We start from the raw sequence: 20,048 nt of genomic DNA, 5'->3' as shown, positions 1-20,048 counted from the left end.
TCCCTGCTTTTCACATTTGGGTGATATCTGTTTTCCCAAATTTCACAGATGCACTGAACTTTAATGCTCAGTACATCTGAGGCGGGTGGAATGTAGCATCCTGTAGAGAGCAGAGCACATGTGGTACCATCTGGTCTATCACTCATTAGTGTGAAAGGCAAAGAAGAATTGTAAAATGCCACCAATGCAGTGATATATGTCAGTCTAAAAACCATGTGAAAGGCCCCTTCTACTGCCATGGTAAGTACAGTGCATGCAACCAAATGCTGGAGTGCGGCAATCAGTTTCTGATTTGTTGTATTCTTGCCTTCTTCGCATTCAAATAAAGTTAAATAACATGTAGACAATACTTATCTTACATCAGTAGCTTTTACTTGAGTCATACTTGGATTACTTATTAAATGAAAAATATTATCCAGATATTTGTCACAGATGATAAAACTCCTTGTGAATGTATTCCAGCCTTACAAAATCATTAATGAAAATTTACCAGCCCCCCGCTAACTACTCTCCTACCAAGATCCTATGATTAATACTGTACTTGTCTATCAAATTTGAAAACAACAGCAAAAAAAAAAAAAAAGCACCATGTACTTTGTGTACTTCAGTGAGTGAGTAGAATTTTGCAAACCTGGTCTATCCACTCTGAGTTCCATAAATCAGCAATAATCCTAATCTATTTTGCAGTTCTATCCCTGTATTAACTGAAATATATGCATTATATATGTGTGTGTGTGTGTGTGTGTGTATACACATATACAATCATTTATAGGCCATTTCTTCAGTATGCAACTGAGAAGGATCATATCTATTAGTAATGCTAGAAAAATACGTGTCATATGGTTATGCCTATTTTATGTGTTAGTTTTAAAGAAAAATAGAGGGATAGCACAGAGACATGGACTCTTTCATATCTGGGTTACTGGACTCAACCTGATGCAGCGGCAGATAGCACACGACTGCTGTTTGGTGATACATCTGAAATGAAATAGTGGTTTTAGTCCAGTCCACAGGGATCAAGTAATGACTACTGCCAGTTCCGGCAGAAAGTCTGAGAACTGAACAGATATAGAGACTGAATATATTTGATTGTTCTATATCACTTCAGAAAGCTTGCATTGCTATTGCCTTTTTATCTTGTCCGTCAGACATATTCTCTCTTGGGTTGCTGCTCCACCACCTGTGTGAGTTCAGCAGTTTTAAAGGACTAGAAAAGTTGCCCTCAGCACCTCTAGCACCTCTCCCTTTAGATAAATAAAACTTCATTCCTTATTTAACTATGTATACTTTGGGTGTTTGTGAAGACTACAGCATTATTGCAGAACAACAGTTGTGTGTGGAGTTTGCTGCTACAGATAATAAAAACAGTTCTGTTTTTAGAAACAGAAATCTAGAAACTCTTCTGGCTGGATTCATGATTCATCTGCTTTACGGGTGGTCAAAACACAGAATCTAAATATATTCATACAGACTTACACTTTTTCTCTTTACTCCCAAGTAATGCAACATGTTGAAACTATTCTGGAATTTTTTTAAACCATCTTTTGGATTCATAAATATTTATACTTAGATACTATTACTGTGCATTTCACTTTTCTCTCACCAGACCTGGTATGTTTATTAAAACACTTTGTAATCTTTGCCTATCACACACAGCTTACCTTGAAGGGTTCAGTTCTGAAGTTACTCATTCAAATAATTTGTGATATCAACATGAGATGTGACTACGCATTTCAGGAAGGAGATTTATATATTTTGCTTTGACTTCTGGCCTGCTACTGCATGACACAAAACACCAGACTATGAGATCAATTCCTGAAATATGTAGTCTTGGATTATGTTATTAACATGCATTCTCACAATAGCTCTCTGGTGGTGATCACCACGCCATTTAAAAAGGAGCAAAAAGCTTTTTCTTTTGCATCCGTGAAAAGCTGCCATGCCATTGCCTCCACACTCCTCATGACCTTTTTTGCAGTGGCTGTTCCTTAGAAGACTATTAATGGGGAGTAGCTTTAGTCCTTGAGCTGTGGATTGGCTTGTCCCTTTGAAGGTGTGGAAATCTCATGCTTAATCAGCAGATATTGAGATCAGTGGCTGAGAGAGGTGCTTCGCGGACCCGGCAGGCAGCCAGGTTCAGCAGACCCTACTTTTGCTATTGGTTCTCTTATTGCATTACTAGGTGGCAAGGCCAGGCTGGGCTGTGCTGCACTTTCTGCATCTTCTACATGAGAAGAATCACTGTGACTTACTTTTCAAATGAGTTTGAATGCAAAGAAAGGAAGAACTACAAATTAATGAAGGCTACAGACAAAAGCATCTATGAACTAGGTATTGTCATTAATATGGGACCCTGCTTGGTCTCCTGCTGTTCAGAACACTGTTTAACGAAATGACGGGTGTCCCTTCATTGCTGCTTCTGCGCCTTCAGCCTTGTACAGTATTACAGACTTGAAATCAAGAACATTTTGTATCCTCTACCATTTGTGTACCTGTGAAATGGCTAGCTTCAATCCTGCCCAATACTATTGCTCTAGTCAAAACTATAGACTTCAGCAAGACTTTGTGTGTGTGTAAAAATGACTGAAAAGAGACTAAGTGCTTCAAAGTTCTGCCTCACCCTGCAAAAAACCAAAATCCTCACATTATTTATGTTTCTAATGTTAAATACCRGGCCAAACTGATCACTGTGCAGCTTCTTATGGCCAACGGAGTTGCAGTCATCCAGCTTGCATTTGACCTTTTTAAATTGTCCCATAATATATAACTGATGATTTTTGTTTCTGTCTTTTAATATAAATGTTCTTAGTCAGCCATTGTGAGTCATGTCTGACTACAGTTAAGATGGGGTTAATTACAGTCTCTTGCTTTTAAGCTTATGGAGCATTGCTGGTTTTAATACTTTCAATAGTTGCTGTAAAAATGTTAGGGAAAGTTAGGTTTGAACCAGTATTTTAGATCTGATCTCTACTCACAGTTCAAACCTATCCCTAATGGCCTGAATTTGAGCATTCCCAGGATTTGGGAGAGTTATAATTCATATCTAAGTTTCAAATTCCTTCATGCAAGATTGTTCAAATGTGCACTTTTGGAACAGGTCCACGTCTAATAGGCTGAATTGTAGTCCCCAAATCAAAAGCCACATGGCATTACTATACATTTTTTTATTTTTCCTTTATTATGTAGCCTTCAAACAATGTTCTGTCAGTCCAGCACACTGGATTAATACAAAACACCCAAATCAACACTTTCCAGCTACCTGCTAATGAACTCACAAATTTGACATACGTGATTTAATAAATCATTTCTGATTTAATAAAGCATTTACACGATGGCCACAATGGATACTTCACTGCTGAGTAATAATTTCTCAAAGTGCTAGAGCAGACTGGAATATGCAGGAGCCACTGAGCTGCCACAATACTTTAAGAGTATTCTCGGCATAAATGAGATCCTCCATCTATTTTTTAATAATCACTGTGTCAAACAAATTTATATCTCAAGTGCACRCTGCATTTAGTTGGATTTTCCTCTATTTCTCTACTACTGAAAGAAAATATTTTATTTTCATGGTAACAGATTTGAAAGTGTTGACAACAGCATTGCTTATTCCACATGTTAATTATGTATTTGTTCAGACTGCTGATGAACTATGTTCACTTTTCATGTTAACTTTTCATTTCATGTCAAAGGAAAAGTGGAAACGTAGTAAGTGGATTTGTGCTTTTAATTTGAGATATTTCTTCTTCCTCTAAATCTTGTACATAATCCCTCTGTACCATATGCGTTTGAAATTCTTTTGCTGGCAAGAAGTTTAAAAAGAAAGTAATTCTCTCTTCTCAGAAAAGGACTCTTGAACAAAGAAAAGCAATTGTGCCATTAATGAGAAAGTTAAATGAAACAAATGACAAGACAAACAAGAAAAAAAACACAACATCACACTCAAGGAATGCACAAGCACACAATAGCTTATGCAATATTCCCCATCTGTCAAAGCCAATAAAGAGATTTCATTGGAAATATTTATTATAATAGTCTGTGATGCCTGTGACTCAGGAAATGCAATCAACTAGCTTTTAGCGTTTTTTTAGTACTTTTCACCTATAGGCAAGCAGATGAATTTCATCCCAGCTATGAGAGCTAGCTGAGCAGTATTGGTTTTGTAAAGCCAGACCCTCAACGGGTTTGAACACCACTCATTCCTCAAAAAGGTATACTGGGCATTAAACTGGTCACACCTCTAGAGTAATTCACACCTTTACAGTTGTGTGTGTATGTATGTATATAGATCTGTATATAGAATCTATACTTCATAGATTTGCATGTGTGTGCATATATGCATAAAATTACTTTACTCAGTAATCTGTTTTAGGGTCAATGATGACATAGGGCTTAARCTTGATGTATGTCATCTTTTCCTAATATGACTTTCCGAACATTTTTTTCTGTATAACTGTTTGAAAATGAAGATCTTCATGTTTTATTAAAGTGTTTGGTTTTGTACTCATTTGCATTTCAGAGGATAGAACCATTATGTTTGCTTGGCTGAGGAATATTGCTCTTTCTAGAGCTCTCAAGGCTGCTGGGAAGAGAAAATAAATGCCCTTGTAGGGAGGGTTTCTTTGACCTAGAAAGGATATGCAAGAAAAAATTAACTTTCCCTGTTTTTCAATTAATGGCAGGTGTTGGGCCATTCACCACGGACTATGATACATGAGTTAATATTTTCAAGCTAATGAACTGAATGCTTGATCTGAAAATGGAGGGTGTATATCATTGTATTTGTTTATCCTCCGGTTATGATCTTCCAACTCAGAGATCAGCTTAACTCCTGGCTGCTCTATCCTGAAATTTGCTTAATATATTGAACTCATTGTCTTAATTCACATCTCCAGAGGTGCTCAGCAGTAGTAAGCCTTGAGAAAACTATCCAACGGACTAAAACAGTGATCTTTTCTTTCCTGAAACCAGGAAAGCAACACTGCTGTGTCACTGCAGCTCTACATGAGACTAAATTAAAAACAAAGCAAGGAAAATCAAAACACAGACATACATAGACTTAATTGGGCTTGCCAAGATAATGTAGTAGTATTAATCATAGATTGTATTTTGAGGTAATAGCTAAGCATTGGAATAAGTTGCCCAGAGAGCTTTAGAAATCCTTATCATCATCAGTTTTAAAAACAGATAACATATGCACATTTAACGACTAAATATTTTCAAACCCACATTGGGGAAGGGGAGTGAGTAGATAAACTCTTGAGGGACTTATTTTCTTTGAATCCATATTCAGGTTGTTCTGAATGTTAAAGCTTAGCCTCTGCTCGAAAAGCTTACTACAGTCAAGGGCTGTAACACTTCATTTGTTCTGCACCCGAAACTCCCACTGAAGCCAATTATTCAATCTAATTTAGCAAAGACCACAGCTTCTCTGGCTGTGCAATTGTTGGTAACCATCAACAAACTGATTCATCTACAATTGGGCCAAATGTTACAAAATCTGTTTCTGAGTTCTTGTTTGTACCCCCATCATAAGATTACACCAAAATTAAAGCATGCAGTACTTGAACTAACTTCAAAGGCTGAGCTTGCACTTCTAGCTAGTTCAGCCTTTTTATTGGTTCATGTTTTCCATTTGGCTTCGACATCCTGTTCTCTACTGATGCCCTTCTGGAGTTTCATTTACAAATATTATGTCCCTGGTTGGTGAGCCATGCTAATTAATACTGTGGTGGAGGCTATGGATTATAGCAACCTTGTGTCTCCTGCTTGGAAAAACGCTGCAATTTTTCCACCCATTTACATGTAACACCGTATTGAACATGGCCAAATCCGTCTTAAGAAAATGTACCCTCATTTAATCAAAATGTATTGAACCAAGGTTGTTTATGCTATTATCTATTGCCAATTTTGTTAGTAGTGAAGCTCAAATATTTCAATACAGTAGAAACTTGAGATTTACTATTTCCTAATTAGATTATATCAAACAAAACAGTAAAGTTAAAACAGGCCATTTTAAGAATTTTTTTAAAGTTTATGCCAATGAGAAGTTTGTTAAAAAACCACTAATAGAAGATTTTACTGTTCTCTGAAAGTCTTACACTTCTGATTGTGCCTAGCCTTTCAAACCTGGGACCACAACCTGACATGGATTTTAGCTACAGTGGGGATTTTGTAGTCAGCAACACACTGACTGCTGGGATTTCAAATGTTGCTGAAGTCATGATTATAAAGAAAATCTATTTTATAAAGGATACCTTCTGATATCAAATAAAAGCTATGGAGTCTTTAAAGAACATAGCAATCTTAAGTTGATGGATTCTTCCTACATGAGAATAAACAAAAACAATGCTATTTTTTAAGAAGAGGTAATCTCTTTTATTAGACCAGGTGACGTAACTGGAAACAACGGACATGCTTTCAGGCTCACAATTCGTTCATCAGGTCATAAACAGGTCAACAAATACATCATGTTTGGGGTACTTGTTATTTTGTTTCTGTTATTAATTGTGTTCATGAACTTGCCTTTCATAAATGGACAGAATTCAGTTGACATGACTGCGATAAGATGATACAAGGCACAAAACAAATCCTCAAGAGACCCCCCCTTCCTCCTCCTAGACTGTCATTTCAGAACCAGAAAGGAAAATTTGCCAACATCTTGTAACACTTGTCATGTCATCACCTCAACATGAATTAAAACAGACTAAAACAAGAGGTTTATAAACCTATGAGAAAAAGGTTTAAAAACTTGCTATTGGAAACAACTGCAAAACAATTCTGTGGCATGTAAACCTGGACCTAGGCCAGTCTTTTTGGACAGAATGAGCTCTGGCTTTGAAGGGCTTTGAAGGGCTAAATCTAATAAAGGACATAGATGCCTCTAGCTTAAATCCTACAACGGCAAGTTTTTTGGGTGTCACCCTTTCAGAATGCAGTGCAGCTCCCAGCAAGCCCCTTCCCCTTGGGGTGCAGCGCCCTGCGCGAGCGCAGGACTCAGCCGGCACGCTGTGCCGAGAGCTGCCTAAAAGGAGCAGCCTTGAAACTAACCCAAAGGAGGGCAAATTTTATGTCTTGTGGAGAGTAGGCACGAGCTGCTATCTGAGGGAGGCTTTCCCACTTCACAGCCACTGTTTTATGCCCACAGATAATTCTGGCTGCAGTCTTTTTGTCAGAATTAATTCCTTGAACAAAATGATAGCTCGATGAGCAGCGGCAGCTGGCCACTTTCTGCTTTCCTGGATGTCAGATGATCACTTGTCAGATCTAGTAAAAGGAAAAGCTAACAAAGGGTCTGGTCTAAAGCCTGTTAAGGCATTAAGAACACATTGTTTGATGGCTTTGGACCACTGAAATTTACCTGTGAATCTTCTGTTAGACTTACCGTAAAACATCCATGAAGAAGCAGGAGGGAACTGGTAAAACACCAAGTGCGTTTTACCACACACGGATTGCTGGGCAGCCCGTACAGACATCGTCTTCCGCATATTAAAGTTTTTGTACGATGGATGAGGTTTGGAACAAGAGAATTTTGCGGTGTGTGAGMCTTGACCACCTTACAGCACCTGAACCAAATTGTGGCAGGAGCCCGAAAGGTTTGGCCTTTTGTCCTTGCATTACGATGATCCTCGCTTTCATTTTCAAAAGGAGGAATTTTGCCATTGTGTTGCTATTACTTTCTGGAGCTGAATCCAGGCTAATGATACTTGTGGCCTACATATGATGGGCTGTTATTTGYTGTGGTGGGTGTAGTGAATTATATGTAACAATTTCATATGTTGACAAGTTAAACTGCAGATTGGAGTATTTGTGAGGGTGGTTTAACTCTGAAGGTTGGTGTCTGGAAAAACAGGGATGAGGAATGAAAAGAATTACCCAGAAGAAGGCATCTCTCAGCAAATACAGAGTGAAGGTACAGTATAAAAACATTAACTTTGATGACTTTGTTCCCACTGCAGCCAAGCTACATAATGTTTAAAAATTTAAAAGACAAAAGAATTCTGACATCAGTAAAAGGGATTTGAGCAAGGAACAGGGATTGGAAGAAGGTGTCTTGCTGTGTGTGTTTTTGTGTTTTTCTAAGAAATCAGATTATAATGCGGAACCTTTCTGGCAATACATGATAAAGTTAGACTTGTCTAAGCTAAGCTTTTAGGCAAGAATGACACATATACAGGGTGTTACTTGTTTTAAAATCCAGTTTATCTAAGCCATTTTTTCCTATTGTTAAAATAAGCAATGTATTTGCTTCAGACAGGCCCTGTGAACTTGGAGAATTTCAGAGTGAGAACAACTAACACAGAACCATCTTCAGTTCAGAAAAAATAAGAAAAAAAGAAGAAAAGAAATGTAGCACATGAATGCAGGCTCAGGTCTAAGCTGTGGGACCTGGTGTATTTTCTAGCTCTTGGGCCTGGGTTCACACCTTAGCCATGTCTTGACTGCAGGGTGGGATGAGAGAAAGGAGTGAGAAGCACAATTCCTAAATCCTCTGGGTGGCCCTGGAGGGAGACTAGGGTATGTGGGCAAGGAGGGAGTCATGGTGAGCTTCACCAGTTCTGCACGACGGAAGAGTGGAGGACCCAAACGGTGGGGACACTGCAGACAGCACCCGCCGTGCAGGTTAGGCTCTGCCACAGGGACCAGAAAGAGGACACAGGAACAGCAAGACATTTGCCAACTTAGGAAATAGCTGAGTCTCTTTTTTCAATAATATGACGGTACCAAACAAGGGACCACTCATGTAATTATATTACTATTTGACGTGTATAAAAATATCAGAATCTCTTTACAAATTGAACAAAGCTTAAGAAATTGTTTTTTCTGATTTTTTTTTTTTTTTTTTTTTTTACTTCAGAAGCATTCATAAAATCAACAAAGGCTTGTGAAATCCCTGTCCACTCCATTTATTCTGATTTGAACTTTTGCTTTTTTTCTCCTTGGTTTATAATGCCCTTTTGGAAGTCTGAAAATATTTTTCTTCTCCCTATTAATTTTGTATTTTTCCATTTAGGAATCATTGATTCACCCTTATTTTTTGTACAGCTGGCATTCCAATTTTGTAAAACAACTTCTCGTGCCATAATATCTTTGTTTGTTCCACAGCACTATTGATTGATGTCAACACAGCTGTGGGAAAAGAGGATTTAATTAGTTAATTTTTGGCACAGAAATGGGAGGAGGAGCACAAATGTATGCGTTTTCATATGGGGCACATAGCTAGCAGCTAGCATTGTTTACTTTTTTTTCTTTTTGTGATAGAGAGGTAGATTTTAGATTAAACTGTTTAGAAAAGCAGCTGGCTCTGGAGATTGCTGATGTCCCATGTGACCTTTTTTTACAGTAGATTTTTGGTTCTAATTTGATCCAGATTATGATTATCTGACAGCCATTCCCATCTAAAGAGTTTGTGGCCTATGCAAAATCACTTGATTGTCACAGTCCTGTTCCCAGTGGGCTCCAGTCCACACCGCAGAAAGTACTATCCTAAGTATCGCAGCTGGCAGTCTTTGTGGAAAAGGCAAGGATTCAGCACCCTATCTTTCTCTAACTCAAGTCAGTGGTAAATTTTGTTTTAAATTTAATGGGAGCATAAGCAAAAAAYGTTTTAGCTTTAATGCCTTCCTTTCTTCCTCAAAAGATGATCCATTTCTAGGACATCATGAAGAAGCTTCAACTGCTGCTGGTGCTACCACATTTTGGAGAGAAAAAGAGGACTGTAGACTCTAGTTTAGTAACTGTGGCACCTTTCAAGCAAATAGGCCTAACATTAATGTTCAAAAGACAGCTGGAACAGGTGCCAGAAACCTCAGGGACTGGGTGGCCATGGAAGGAAATGAATGCTGCTGTCCATGTGCTGTATGCCCCGGTGTTCACAGAAGGTTTTTCTGCTCAGATGCATTTGGATGCACTGGGCCATCTCAGGTGCAGAATGGCAGTCAGCCTCATAAACCCGCTCAGAAACAAGACTGGAAGGAAGCAACCCTGTGCACTGACTTAATGGCGCTGGTAATCTCTGCCCTCCTTTCACTGCTCCTCCTTCCGCCTATGTATCCTGTATCCTTTCTAATCCCTTATTTGCACAGTCCCAAACTACCCTTTATGCAGAACAATAAGCAGTTGGCTGTATGTTCCACAGAATGACGTCAAAGAATAATAACAATTAGCACTTCATTTAACATCTCAACTATAACATAAAGATGCCTAGCCCACAGTATCCTAGGCACATGGGGAAACTGGTAGCACAGACAATATTTAATGACTTGGCCAGCCATGAAGCAAGTTAGTGAAAAACAGAAATCAGATTTTTGTATATGCAGACCCAGGTCCATTCACCAAAGTATTCTTTCTTATGCGGACTGATGTTTACAGATAAATTGCTCAGACACAATTTATAACGATAGTAGCCATGAAAACTGCTATGATTTTATTCTAATTAAACTTACTCTCTTTTTCTGACACTGTAACATGAGGATTAATTCAGTGGAGCTTTTCAGATCCCCTAGACAACTCTCCCTGCTATTTCTTCTCTGTTTTCCACTCCCCAGGCCCCACCAGCCTCCCTCAGTAACAGCAGTACCATACTGGGCCCAGGCCCTTCCTTAGGCCCTCTCATTCAGGTTTTATTTAAATCTTGTCATTCTTTCTGTATGACATCACTAACATTTGGCTTTTGGTATTCATCCACACTGAAAAACCTGTTGGCCAGACATTCTTTGTTTTGGTCTCAATTATTGTAACAAACTTTTCTCCAGTTTGAAAAATGTTTTCCAAATTATATCTCTTCAAAATGCTGTTACAAAAACCATTCTCCCAGTTTGTTGCCTTAACTGTATGATTCCTCTGCAATTTTCTACTGATATCCTCCTCTTTTTTGATCTTATCAAACAAAAAGCTACTTTTCTTCAGTTTGAATGGCCTATCTCCCCTGTCTTTTGATGTCAAGATCCCCTGGCTTTGTCAAGGCAATACTAGGCTTGAATAAATGCCTCGCTGCACAGGATAGGCTTTAATTTTTCCAGGCAGGAATTTTCAGCAATTAGTGTAAGTCCCACAGAGACTGTCTAGGAATAAAAACAGTGACAATGCTGTATTTAGGTGGTGATTATGTGGAAACCATGGCCAAAGCACATAGGTACCTTATTTCCAAGAAAGGTACAAAAATTGATTACAGATCAGTGGCTAACGTATGCCTAGAAAGGATTAGAAATTGCTGCAAGGACCACAAAGATGATTAGGGGACTGGAGTAACTCTCATACGAAGTAGGCTGCAAGAGCTGGGACTGCTCAACCTGGAGAAGGCTTGGGGGGGAGCTGCTCCATGTATACAGATACCTGATGGGAGACTGTCAAAGGATGGCACCAGACTCTTCTCAGTGGTGCCCAGTGACAGGACAAGAGGCAATGGGCACAAACTGAAACACAGGAAATTCCATCTGAACATAGGAAAACACTTCTTTACTGTGAGGGTGGTTGAGCCACTGGCACAGGTTGTCCAGAGAGGTTGCGGAGTCTCCATCCTTGGAGATATTCAAAACCCAGCTGCACATGGCCGAGAGCAACCTGCCCTAGTTGACCCTGCTTGAGCAGGGGGGTTGGACCAGATGATCTCCAGAGAGATCCGTTTCAACCCCAACTGTTCTGCAGTTCTGTGGTTTGTTTCTAGGCTTGACCAATCATTCTTAGCAAACCATGTAAGTAATACAATTTGATGTATTCTGGTTTTCTGGCCGTTCTGGTTTGCCTGGCACTCTGAAGATGCAGAAGTAGCACTAACGTGTGTGGGAAGCATGGAGGGTGGCCACGTGCTGGTTAAGCAGTGGGGAAGCGAGGCCATGCCATCACAGGGGCTCTCTGCTCCCGCYCGGGCTGTGGCTCGGGGCAGCTCAGCCAGCTTCGCCGCGAGGGGCGCCCGCCGGCCCCTGCGCTGGCCTCAGCCCCGGCCTGGAGTCAACCGCGGCCCGAGCTCGCAGTGGGAAGACACGCAGTGTGCCGGTGCCCCGCCAAGGGGCTCGATGACCCCAGAGAGGCCGTGAGGGAAGGGCAGACATGGCCTTTGCCCCAGGGCAGGGACAGCGTGTCACAGCACGGTGTCCTTCAGAAGGGCGGCGTGCCCTCTGCTCCTGACCATCGCCCAGCAGCGATGGGGCCGGGCAGAAGCGGTGCGGGACAACGGATCCCCCTCTCCCCTCCATCCCCCCAACATGGATGCTGCGCAGGGCCGGGCCCGCCGCCCGCAGTGCGCGCAACAGCGGCGTTTGAGCCGAGCCGCTCGCCGTAGCGAGGAGGTCGTGTCCCGCGCATGCGCGGTAGCTGGGCCGCAGTGGGTGCCCGGCTCGCGGGTCGGAAGGACGGTGGTCGGTTCGCGCGGAGGTGAGCTCGCGCCCGCGCCCCCTCCGCGCGCCCCCCCCCCCCAACTGCCGCCAACCGCCGCGCCGCCCTCAGCCGCGCTGCCCTCAGCCGCGCTGCCGCCGCCGGCGCGGCAGGCCGTGACCTCTGCGCGTCCCTGAGGATGGCGGGGACGGGCCCTGCGACGGCTGCTCCTCTCGTGGAGGGCAGCCAGGGGCTGCGGCGCTTTCTGTGAGGGGGGCGGGGGGCGACCACTGTGGGGCTTGTCTCAGCTTGGTCCAGGCGCTGCGGTTCCTTCCCTTAGGTAATGGCGGCGGGCCCCGCGCCTGGCGGGGACGGAGAGCGGCTCGTTTGCAGTTACTATTCTTAAATACAAGAGGAGAGTGGCGTGCGCGGCTGGGGGCAGCACCGAGTTCCTTGGGCCCAGCGGGGCCGCATCCCGGCTTTGCCCCTGCTCGGTGACCCTGTGAGTGCAGGAGGCTGCACCCTGCGGCAGGGGACCACTGCCCTGGGCCTGACATGGTAAACCCTGCAGGGAAGGATGGATTTAGTATGAACAGGGAAGGCCACTCTGGCTACTGTAACTATTGGATGTAAAGGATATAAAGCCTTACTTAGATTTCTGTCATGAACAGATTGTTCTTGAATGTTGTACATTAAATATTCTCATTGAAAAGTCAAATAGAGGGAAGTTCTGTTGCTTACTTTGTGAAGGTGCCGATTACACATTTCTCAAGGGCTCAGTCTTTCTAGAGTAGAGTTAYGGAAAACTGGTTAAGTAGAGCTTGTTGTTCCCTTGTTTCCAAGTTATCTTCCCTTTTTTTTCCTTTGTTTTCTAGGAAATAGAATCACCATGTCATCTGCACTATTGCCTAAGCCACAAATGAGGCGCCTTCTGGCCAGACGGATGAAGTTTCATCTCTTTGGGGCATTTTTTGTATCTGTGGGATGTGCAGCTTTGTACAAGGTAAGAGTTTTACTTGTTGAACTATAAATTGGTTTCATTAGAGTACTAAAAATTCATTAATGTTGCTTTTTAAAGATTTGGTTGAGCTCTTCATCAGAAAGTTTTAGTAATATATTTTTCCAAAACATAAATCTTAATTTTCATTTGAAGAAGTGGTATGAATAAACTGATCTCATAAGCTGTGTGGCCTGTGCAACTCATGACAACATAACCTTGAGCCTCCTAATCCTAGATTACTCTTGATCATTCACACACAACTGATGCTTCTCTGATTAACTGTAGATAGCCTGTGACTCTAGAATCTAGCATACTGTGAGGGAGAGTTGTCAGAGTTATTTTATGTCTAGCTTGACTTCAGAAATCATCTACATAAGCACATGGGAGAATCTGCCCTTCACTCTGAAGATCTTGATGTGGGGAGGGCTAGTACGGTCCTTTTTTACTTTATTTTGAAGTAGTATGTGGAAATGAAGCATTATGTTTCAAAAAAACCAAAAACACACTTACAGATTGGAATTAGTTGTTCATGGTCCCTAAGAGTCTTTGATAAAGATAAGAGTGGTAGTTGTCCTTGAGTGCATTTACTAAATGCTTCTTGGATATCATTTTTATTGTAGGCAATTATAATGCATAAAGCAAGCAACACAGTTTGAATTACATGGAAGAGCTGGGTCTTGGTTTACCATTGAACTCATTCATGTACAGTTTGCAGCTTTTAAGTAATCAGGAAATTATTGATAAAGATAACTAGAAGTTTAGTAAGTTGACAGTGATGTTTTTGCAAGGAACAACCTGAAATTAACTTAAGTCCAACCAATGTCAATCAGAAACAATAAGCTTGCACAGCTAAAGCTGAGCTCCCACTTAACACATCTGTTAAGATGTAGGCAAGCTTGTTTGTGATCAGACTTGCAATATACTTTTTTTTTTTCTTTTAAGTCTGATTTTTGGCAACAGCAAGGAGCCCTGAGTAAATGAGCTTTATGCTGTGATTTTATACTTTATTTGGCACCCTTACATGAATACATTATTAAGGCGGTGGACCATATTTAAAACAAATATCAGTACAGAGATCTCATGTTACATCATAACTATTGTTGGACAAACATACTTTTTTTTTTTTTTTTTTTTTTTTGCTAGTTGAGCATATTCCTTCCCACCCTGAGGGTGAAAATTCACAAGACAGCTAAGCTGATCTAATGGTTTAGTAGCTTCCCTCCCCAGTTGTTTGTTTCTTTCTGGTTCCCTCATTCATTCTCTCTTTTTTTTTTTTTGGTCATCCCACTGATTTAACTTAACCTGCCAAACTGTCAAAAAACTAACTCAGTAAAAAGTAAACAGTTTTCTGTCAGTTGAGCAAGTTAGACTAGCTCTGTTGTACTTCAGATGAATGAGTGCCCAGGGAGTCGGGACCATGTCTTTTGATGTCAGTGAGCTGTAAGATTGGCTTGGCAGTCTCCTAAAATTTTACCATGCTTCTGTAGTTGACCTACAATGTAGCTCAAATGTAATAAATTATTTTAGGAAACCCTTTTATCTAGAGTTTTAGTTCTGCAACTGCCCACAGGCATATTCAAGACTTTCCATAACTGCTTGTTTTATGAAAGCCATTATCAGGCTGGGCAGAGGACACTAAAGTATCAGTATAGTCTAAATGTTTCTGAATCTTAAAAGTGTAGCATGCTGTCTTGTAACTGGCTTTCATTTTTAGGTTTCATTTTAGACATTTGTTTTCCTGACCAACAGTCAAGTAGCCCAAATTTGAACAGGTACAAACTAGTATTTTACTAATTCTGTTTTTGAGCTAAAGGCTTTTTAGACTGATATTCACTGATATAAATCCTGGCATTACTAGACAAAAACTTCCTGCTTGTCTAGCTGTGGAAGCTTTAATTCTCTGTGTATTACACTTTCAGTTTGGTGTTGCTGAACCCAGAAAAAGAGCTTATGCAGAGTTCTATAAAAACTATGATCCCATGAAGGACTTTGAAGTCATGAGAGCAGCTGGTGTGTTTGAGTCTGCACAGCCCAAATGATGGTAACCTGCATTAACAGGTAATAAGCTACTCTACATTAGAGCAAAAGTAAGTTAATTTGTTTCAGTGAAACCTTATGCCTCTATTTTGAGGCTCTTCCATTCCTGTCAAATAGAAAGGGGCTTTGAAGAAAAAGGATACAAATTGCACTCCTCAACAGAGACCTGGGGCTAATACGAAACATTAGGAAATATGGGAACTGGGGAAGGGGGGAGGGGGTAAGGTCAGAATGGGAAGCTCCTGAATACCTTTTGGGCAATTTAACTTATGTGATATAGCAAACCTCTGCACTGAATGATGCCAGGCCTTTCCCTCCTCATACAGCTGCATTCAGAACAATTCTGTCTACACATGGAGGGGAGTGGAAGCTCCATGTAAGACTTGCCTGACTTAGGATATTTATTATATTGATGCTGTAACATCTTTAATTGGATAGTATGTGGCTATCAAAATCTTCTACTGTCATGCTTGTGGTGGTTCGGTGAATGAGAAAGTGGAAAGGCTGTTTCTCTCTCATAGCATGGATTTTAATGTAAGAAACGGAGACAACTTCCACATACCCTTTTGCCCTCTGAAGTTGATAAGAGGGGAGAGATAACTAGCCATGAGGAAAAAAAAAATATATGTGTGTGTGTGTGTGTGTGTGTATGTAGTTAAAATAACGATGGCATATGGCCTCTTGTGTGATAACAGATGTTCAGATTTTTCCCCTTACTGAATTAAGCCTGAATAGAACTTGTTCACAGTATTATTTTCCGAGCACTTAATACTGTGTTTTGTTCTAAGACTACCAATCTTTGTTCCCCCTTGCTTGCTAATGCCAGGAAAAAAAATCTTGATTTCAGCCTTGTCATAATTGTTAATAAGTATGCTCACTCAGCTGCACAAACTCATGATGTGACAGCTCAACAGAGAATTCCTCCCCCCTTCTCGATCCATGTTTCTTGCATTGAGTCCTCTGCTTCTCTTAAAGTGACTTCAAACTAATCTAGAATGATAGCTTTTTCATTCTTTTGGAATGTTTTTATGTTGTGATCATCGCGTGATAATCTGTGGCTCTAATTATCCTGGACAGCTGGATTTTCTCAGCCTGTTCAGTTAAGGCAGCAAGATGGAATAAAACATTTGTACTTAACAATATTAATAATAAGTTCTGTTGTGTGACAATCTTTGAATATCTGGTTTCTGCGTAGCGCTATTACATAAAATAAGCATAGCTTCAGCTCTTGTAGTAGATATAAAAAAGATGTCAGTCCCTTATTTTTTCTTAAGGAAAATTTTTCTGAATACAGTACAGAGAAATAATGAAATGATAAACCTACTTTTTTAAAATGTTGATATTTCTGCCTCTAGTTCAGTCCTATTGCTAATATATAGTCACTTTTAAACTTTTTTGGGCACTGGAATTGCATTCTTTAGCCAGGTGGCCTTTATCAGAGTATTTTGTCAACAAGGATGCATGTTAAAAATTTAATTGCAATCCTGAACAGGATTTTTCAGTGCAGATAGAGCTCTGTTCTCATTTGGGTTGTGCTCCTGTTTGCAGCTAAAAGAAATCAAGTTGCAGATTGTGCGCACCTTTTAACATTATTAAAAATTTCCTAAGCAGTTTTTCCATTCCTCAGTTATACCAGCTCAAAAGAAAATGCAAAGGACAAAATTTTTTATAGGTCATTTTGAATTGTTGGTGCTTCTTACACCTTATTTTATATAAATAAGAACTTTTTTCAGTCCTTCATAGTAGAAAGATTTTTTTTTTTTTTTTCATGCCTGGCTAGAGCAGCACATGAATACTTAAGTACAAGAGAGAGAAGGCAATGCCAGTGTTTCCGGTGTTTAAAAAAAGACTGTGAAAAGGGCAAGTACACAAAATAGATGGAAGACATTTTATTTGACTCAGTAGCTTAAATGTTAGTTATGAAAGTTGGGCTGAAGTTAAATTTGATGCTTTTTTGATGGTAAAACGTAGACTGTTCATGTATATTCTACATCTGTTCTGGTTTTATTGGAGTATATCTTATGTATGGCAGTAAATTCAGTGGTTTAGCTTTATTTAAATACTCTGTAATTCAGTACTTGCCCCAAAAATTGAGGAAAGAGTGGGCAGGGAAGAGCGCCTCTTTAGTTAAGGTGTTAGCTTGGAACTCAGTACTGAGTTTGTTCCTGCTTGGTGTGTAGAGAACTTGGTATCTGAATGTGATTTTACAATGTTTTAGCTATTCAGTACAGGCTTTGTGTGGTGGTACTGATAATGTACAATGCAAGCATAACAATTGGTGAGGAGTATCCAACCTCTACGATGTGTTCAGTAATGTACTAATGGGGGCAAGCTAAGAGTTTGGGGCTAACCACTTGCTTGACTTGTCATGGAGTACAGCTGGTCTTGGATTGTGTCCAATACGTGGAGAAGCAATTTGAATTTGGTTTTCTTCCTTCCTTGGTAGATTGCCTACACCACTTGTTTCCTCTCTGGCTCCTATCTGAAAGTTGCATTCCTTTCTCTTTCAGGCCCTTAATGCCTAGCAAGATTGATTCAGTTATCAGTGCGGCATGTATAGTGAATCTTAAGTGCTGTGCAGTATTGTTCCAGCTCTTGATTTGTTCCATGTTTCACTTCTGTTTGCCACATGAAGGGTGTGTGAATCTTAAACCATCAGGAAATAACAAGGGGAATTCCTCTAGACTAAACTGCATAAACATTTCCCTCTATTGCTTTGCATTCATACATACTAATGTGTTTATTTAAAGAGTAAGAAGTTTGACCAACTTAACTTTTTTTTTTTATCTTGTAGATTTCCTTCAATCTAAGGAGACTTGATGGCCGAACCTTGCTTGTTCACTGAATTATAAAGTGTAATGCACTTCAGTGCATAACAAGCTCTAATATAACTCAATAAATAAAATACTTATGTCACTGGAGCTTAATTGTCTTCATTAATGTTGAAATGCTTAAATGTTTAGATGCTGGGAAGAGTAGTGGAAAGTCTTCATAAATTGGTTGAGACTACTAAGCCTGACTTTTTTCCCCCAAGAATAATTTGCATCTTTTTGTCCAAATTCCACATTTGATTGATAGCAAAGTATATTCTTTAGCGATTACAGCTAGGTTGAGTTTTCACTGCTAACAGGAATTTGCAAGAAGAAGGTAGCTGTTAACAGGAAGGGAGTGGCTGGATTTCTGGAAGGATCTTGGTTACCTCTCACTTCAGAAGGTGAAGTGACCTTGAGATGAAAGAACTTGGAGAGGAATTCTGGAAATATGCCAGAGAGCTGTCATATCTTTCTGCTGCCATCACTGTCTTGCTTTCCTCACAGCAGCAGTATGTTACAAGACTTAGAAACTACACAAATGCTGACTCTTATACAATGGGTAACTATAACAGGAAAATAACTTTAAACTGGAGGTACATACATACATGTACTTATGTACAAAGGGAAGGAGTATTAAAGCAGTGGAAAAGAGGAAACTTAGTTTAGGATATTGTGATAATGGAACTCTCTGCCACTCCTTGTAGGCACACATCTTTTTAGTATCTGGAACTATCCAGCTAAGCACAGTCTTGATCTAGGTTATATCCTGTGTAGTCCAAGAGCTGATGGTCTGTCATGTGCCTCATTACCAGACATTTGGAACATGATTTTTGCATTGCCTATAGCTGAGGTTYGAGATAGTGCTAGGACTGTGGCTCCTCAGGGCCGAATGTGGGCACTATAAGAGGAGCTAAATCTGATCATGTGAAAGAAGGGAAGGCTTTGTATGAAGAAGCATGACAAATTAAGCCATCTGTATTGTATTTGAAGGTCTTACGTTCAAATTCTGTTTGGCATAACTTGTATTATTTTAAATGGACCATTAACTTAACACTTAATAGGTATCAGTGAGCAACATTTGCACTAATGAAAGCTATTTAAGTAACATATTTGATCCAGAACACTAGTATGCAGGAACAAAGGATTTTCTCTAAACTTTCCATACACGCAGTGCTTCCTTTGACCAAAGAAATAGTTGACATTAGTGGTGCAGGGGAAACTATCTAGTAATCAAAATACTCCCTGCTCCTATAAATGTAAACCAAAGCTTAACAATAGCAAATGATAGCAATTTATCTTCCAAATGTACAGTATAAACATTGTATGCCATTAAGCACTGACTAACATTTTCTCAGGCATGTCTGCAGGTTGTAATAGCCTGGGATCTTTAGTCATACTGACAGCTTCAGAGGCAAAGAAACTTGCTACTGCCAGGTGTGCTGGCTAATAGAACTGGCTTCCCTCACAGCTCTAGCCCATATATTTTTCCCAGTTGCTTTGAGTTAATTTACTTTTAAATTCTAAGTCTTATAAATTGTTATAGCCAACAGCAGTTATAGTCTGTCTGTGCATTCTGGTTCTTACTGCTAGCGGTGACTTAAAGAAATGTGAGTCTTGTGCCTGAAGATAGCTTCTGATCATACAGCAGAGCACCAGATCGAAGGTGTCTTTGGCTAAATGCATTAAAGAAAAAAGTGAGGTCTTTCTTCCTTTTATGTTTGCACTTTGGAAGTCACTAGGTTATAACTGTTCCTTGTGTTATAATGATGCCAAGGTTTCACAATGGCTGCAAAGCAAATGCATCCTTTCAGCAGGCAATAAAAAACAGCCCATAGCTGAGTACTAAGAAAGATGAGCAGAGCTTTCTTACCTGTGAAGCAGGAAGG

The 20,048-nt window shown here is 40.2% G+C and overlaps 1 protein-coding gene across 1 annotated transcript; it reads left to right on the top strand.

Annotated features, from left to right (window-relative positions):
• Positions 1-12,293: 12,293 nt before the first annotated feature.
• LOC112974146 (cytochrome c oxidase subunit 6C) lies at positions 12,294-18,270 on the top strand. The gene is made up of 4 exons (XM_026082796.1): positions 12,294-12,372; positions 13,188-13,315; positions 15,232-15,370; positions 18,144-18,270. Exons 2-3 carry the CDS (start codon positions 13,202-13,204, stop codon positions 15,349-15,351), a joined length of 234 nt encoding a protein of 77 aa, XP_025938581.1. The 5' UTR covers positions 12,294-12,372; positions 13,188-13,201; the 3' UTR covers positions 15,352-15,370; positions 18,144-18,270.
• The last annotated feature ends 1,778 nt before the right edge of the window (positions 18,271-20,048 follow it).

Source organism: Apteryx rowi, unplaced genomic scaffold (genome assembly GCF_003343035.1).
Source record: "Apteryx rowi isolate R43461 unplaced genomic scaffold, aptRow1 scaffold_591, whole genome shotgun sequence".
Lineage (NCBI taxonomy): Eukaryota > Metazoa > Chordata > Aves > Apterygiformes > Apterygidae > Apteryx > Apteryx rowi.
The sequence above is the reverse complement of the archived record's forward strand: the minus strand, read 5'-3'. Positions and strand labels throughout refer to the sequence as shown.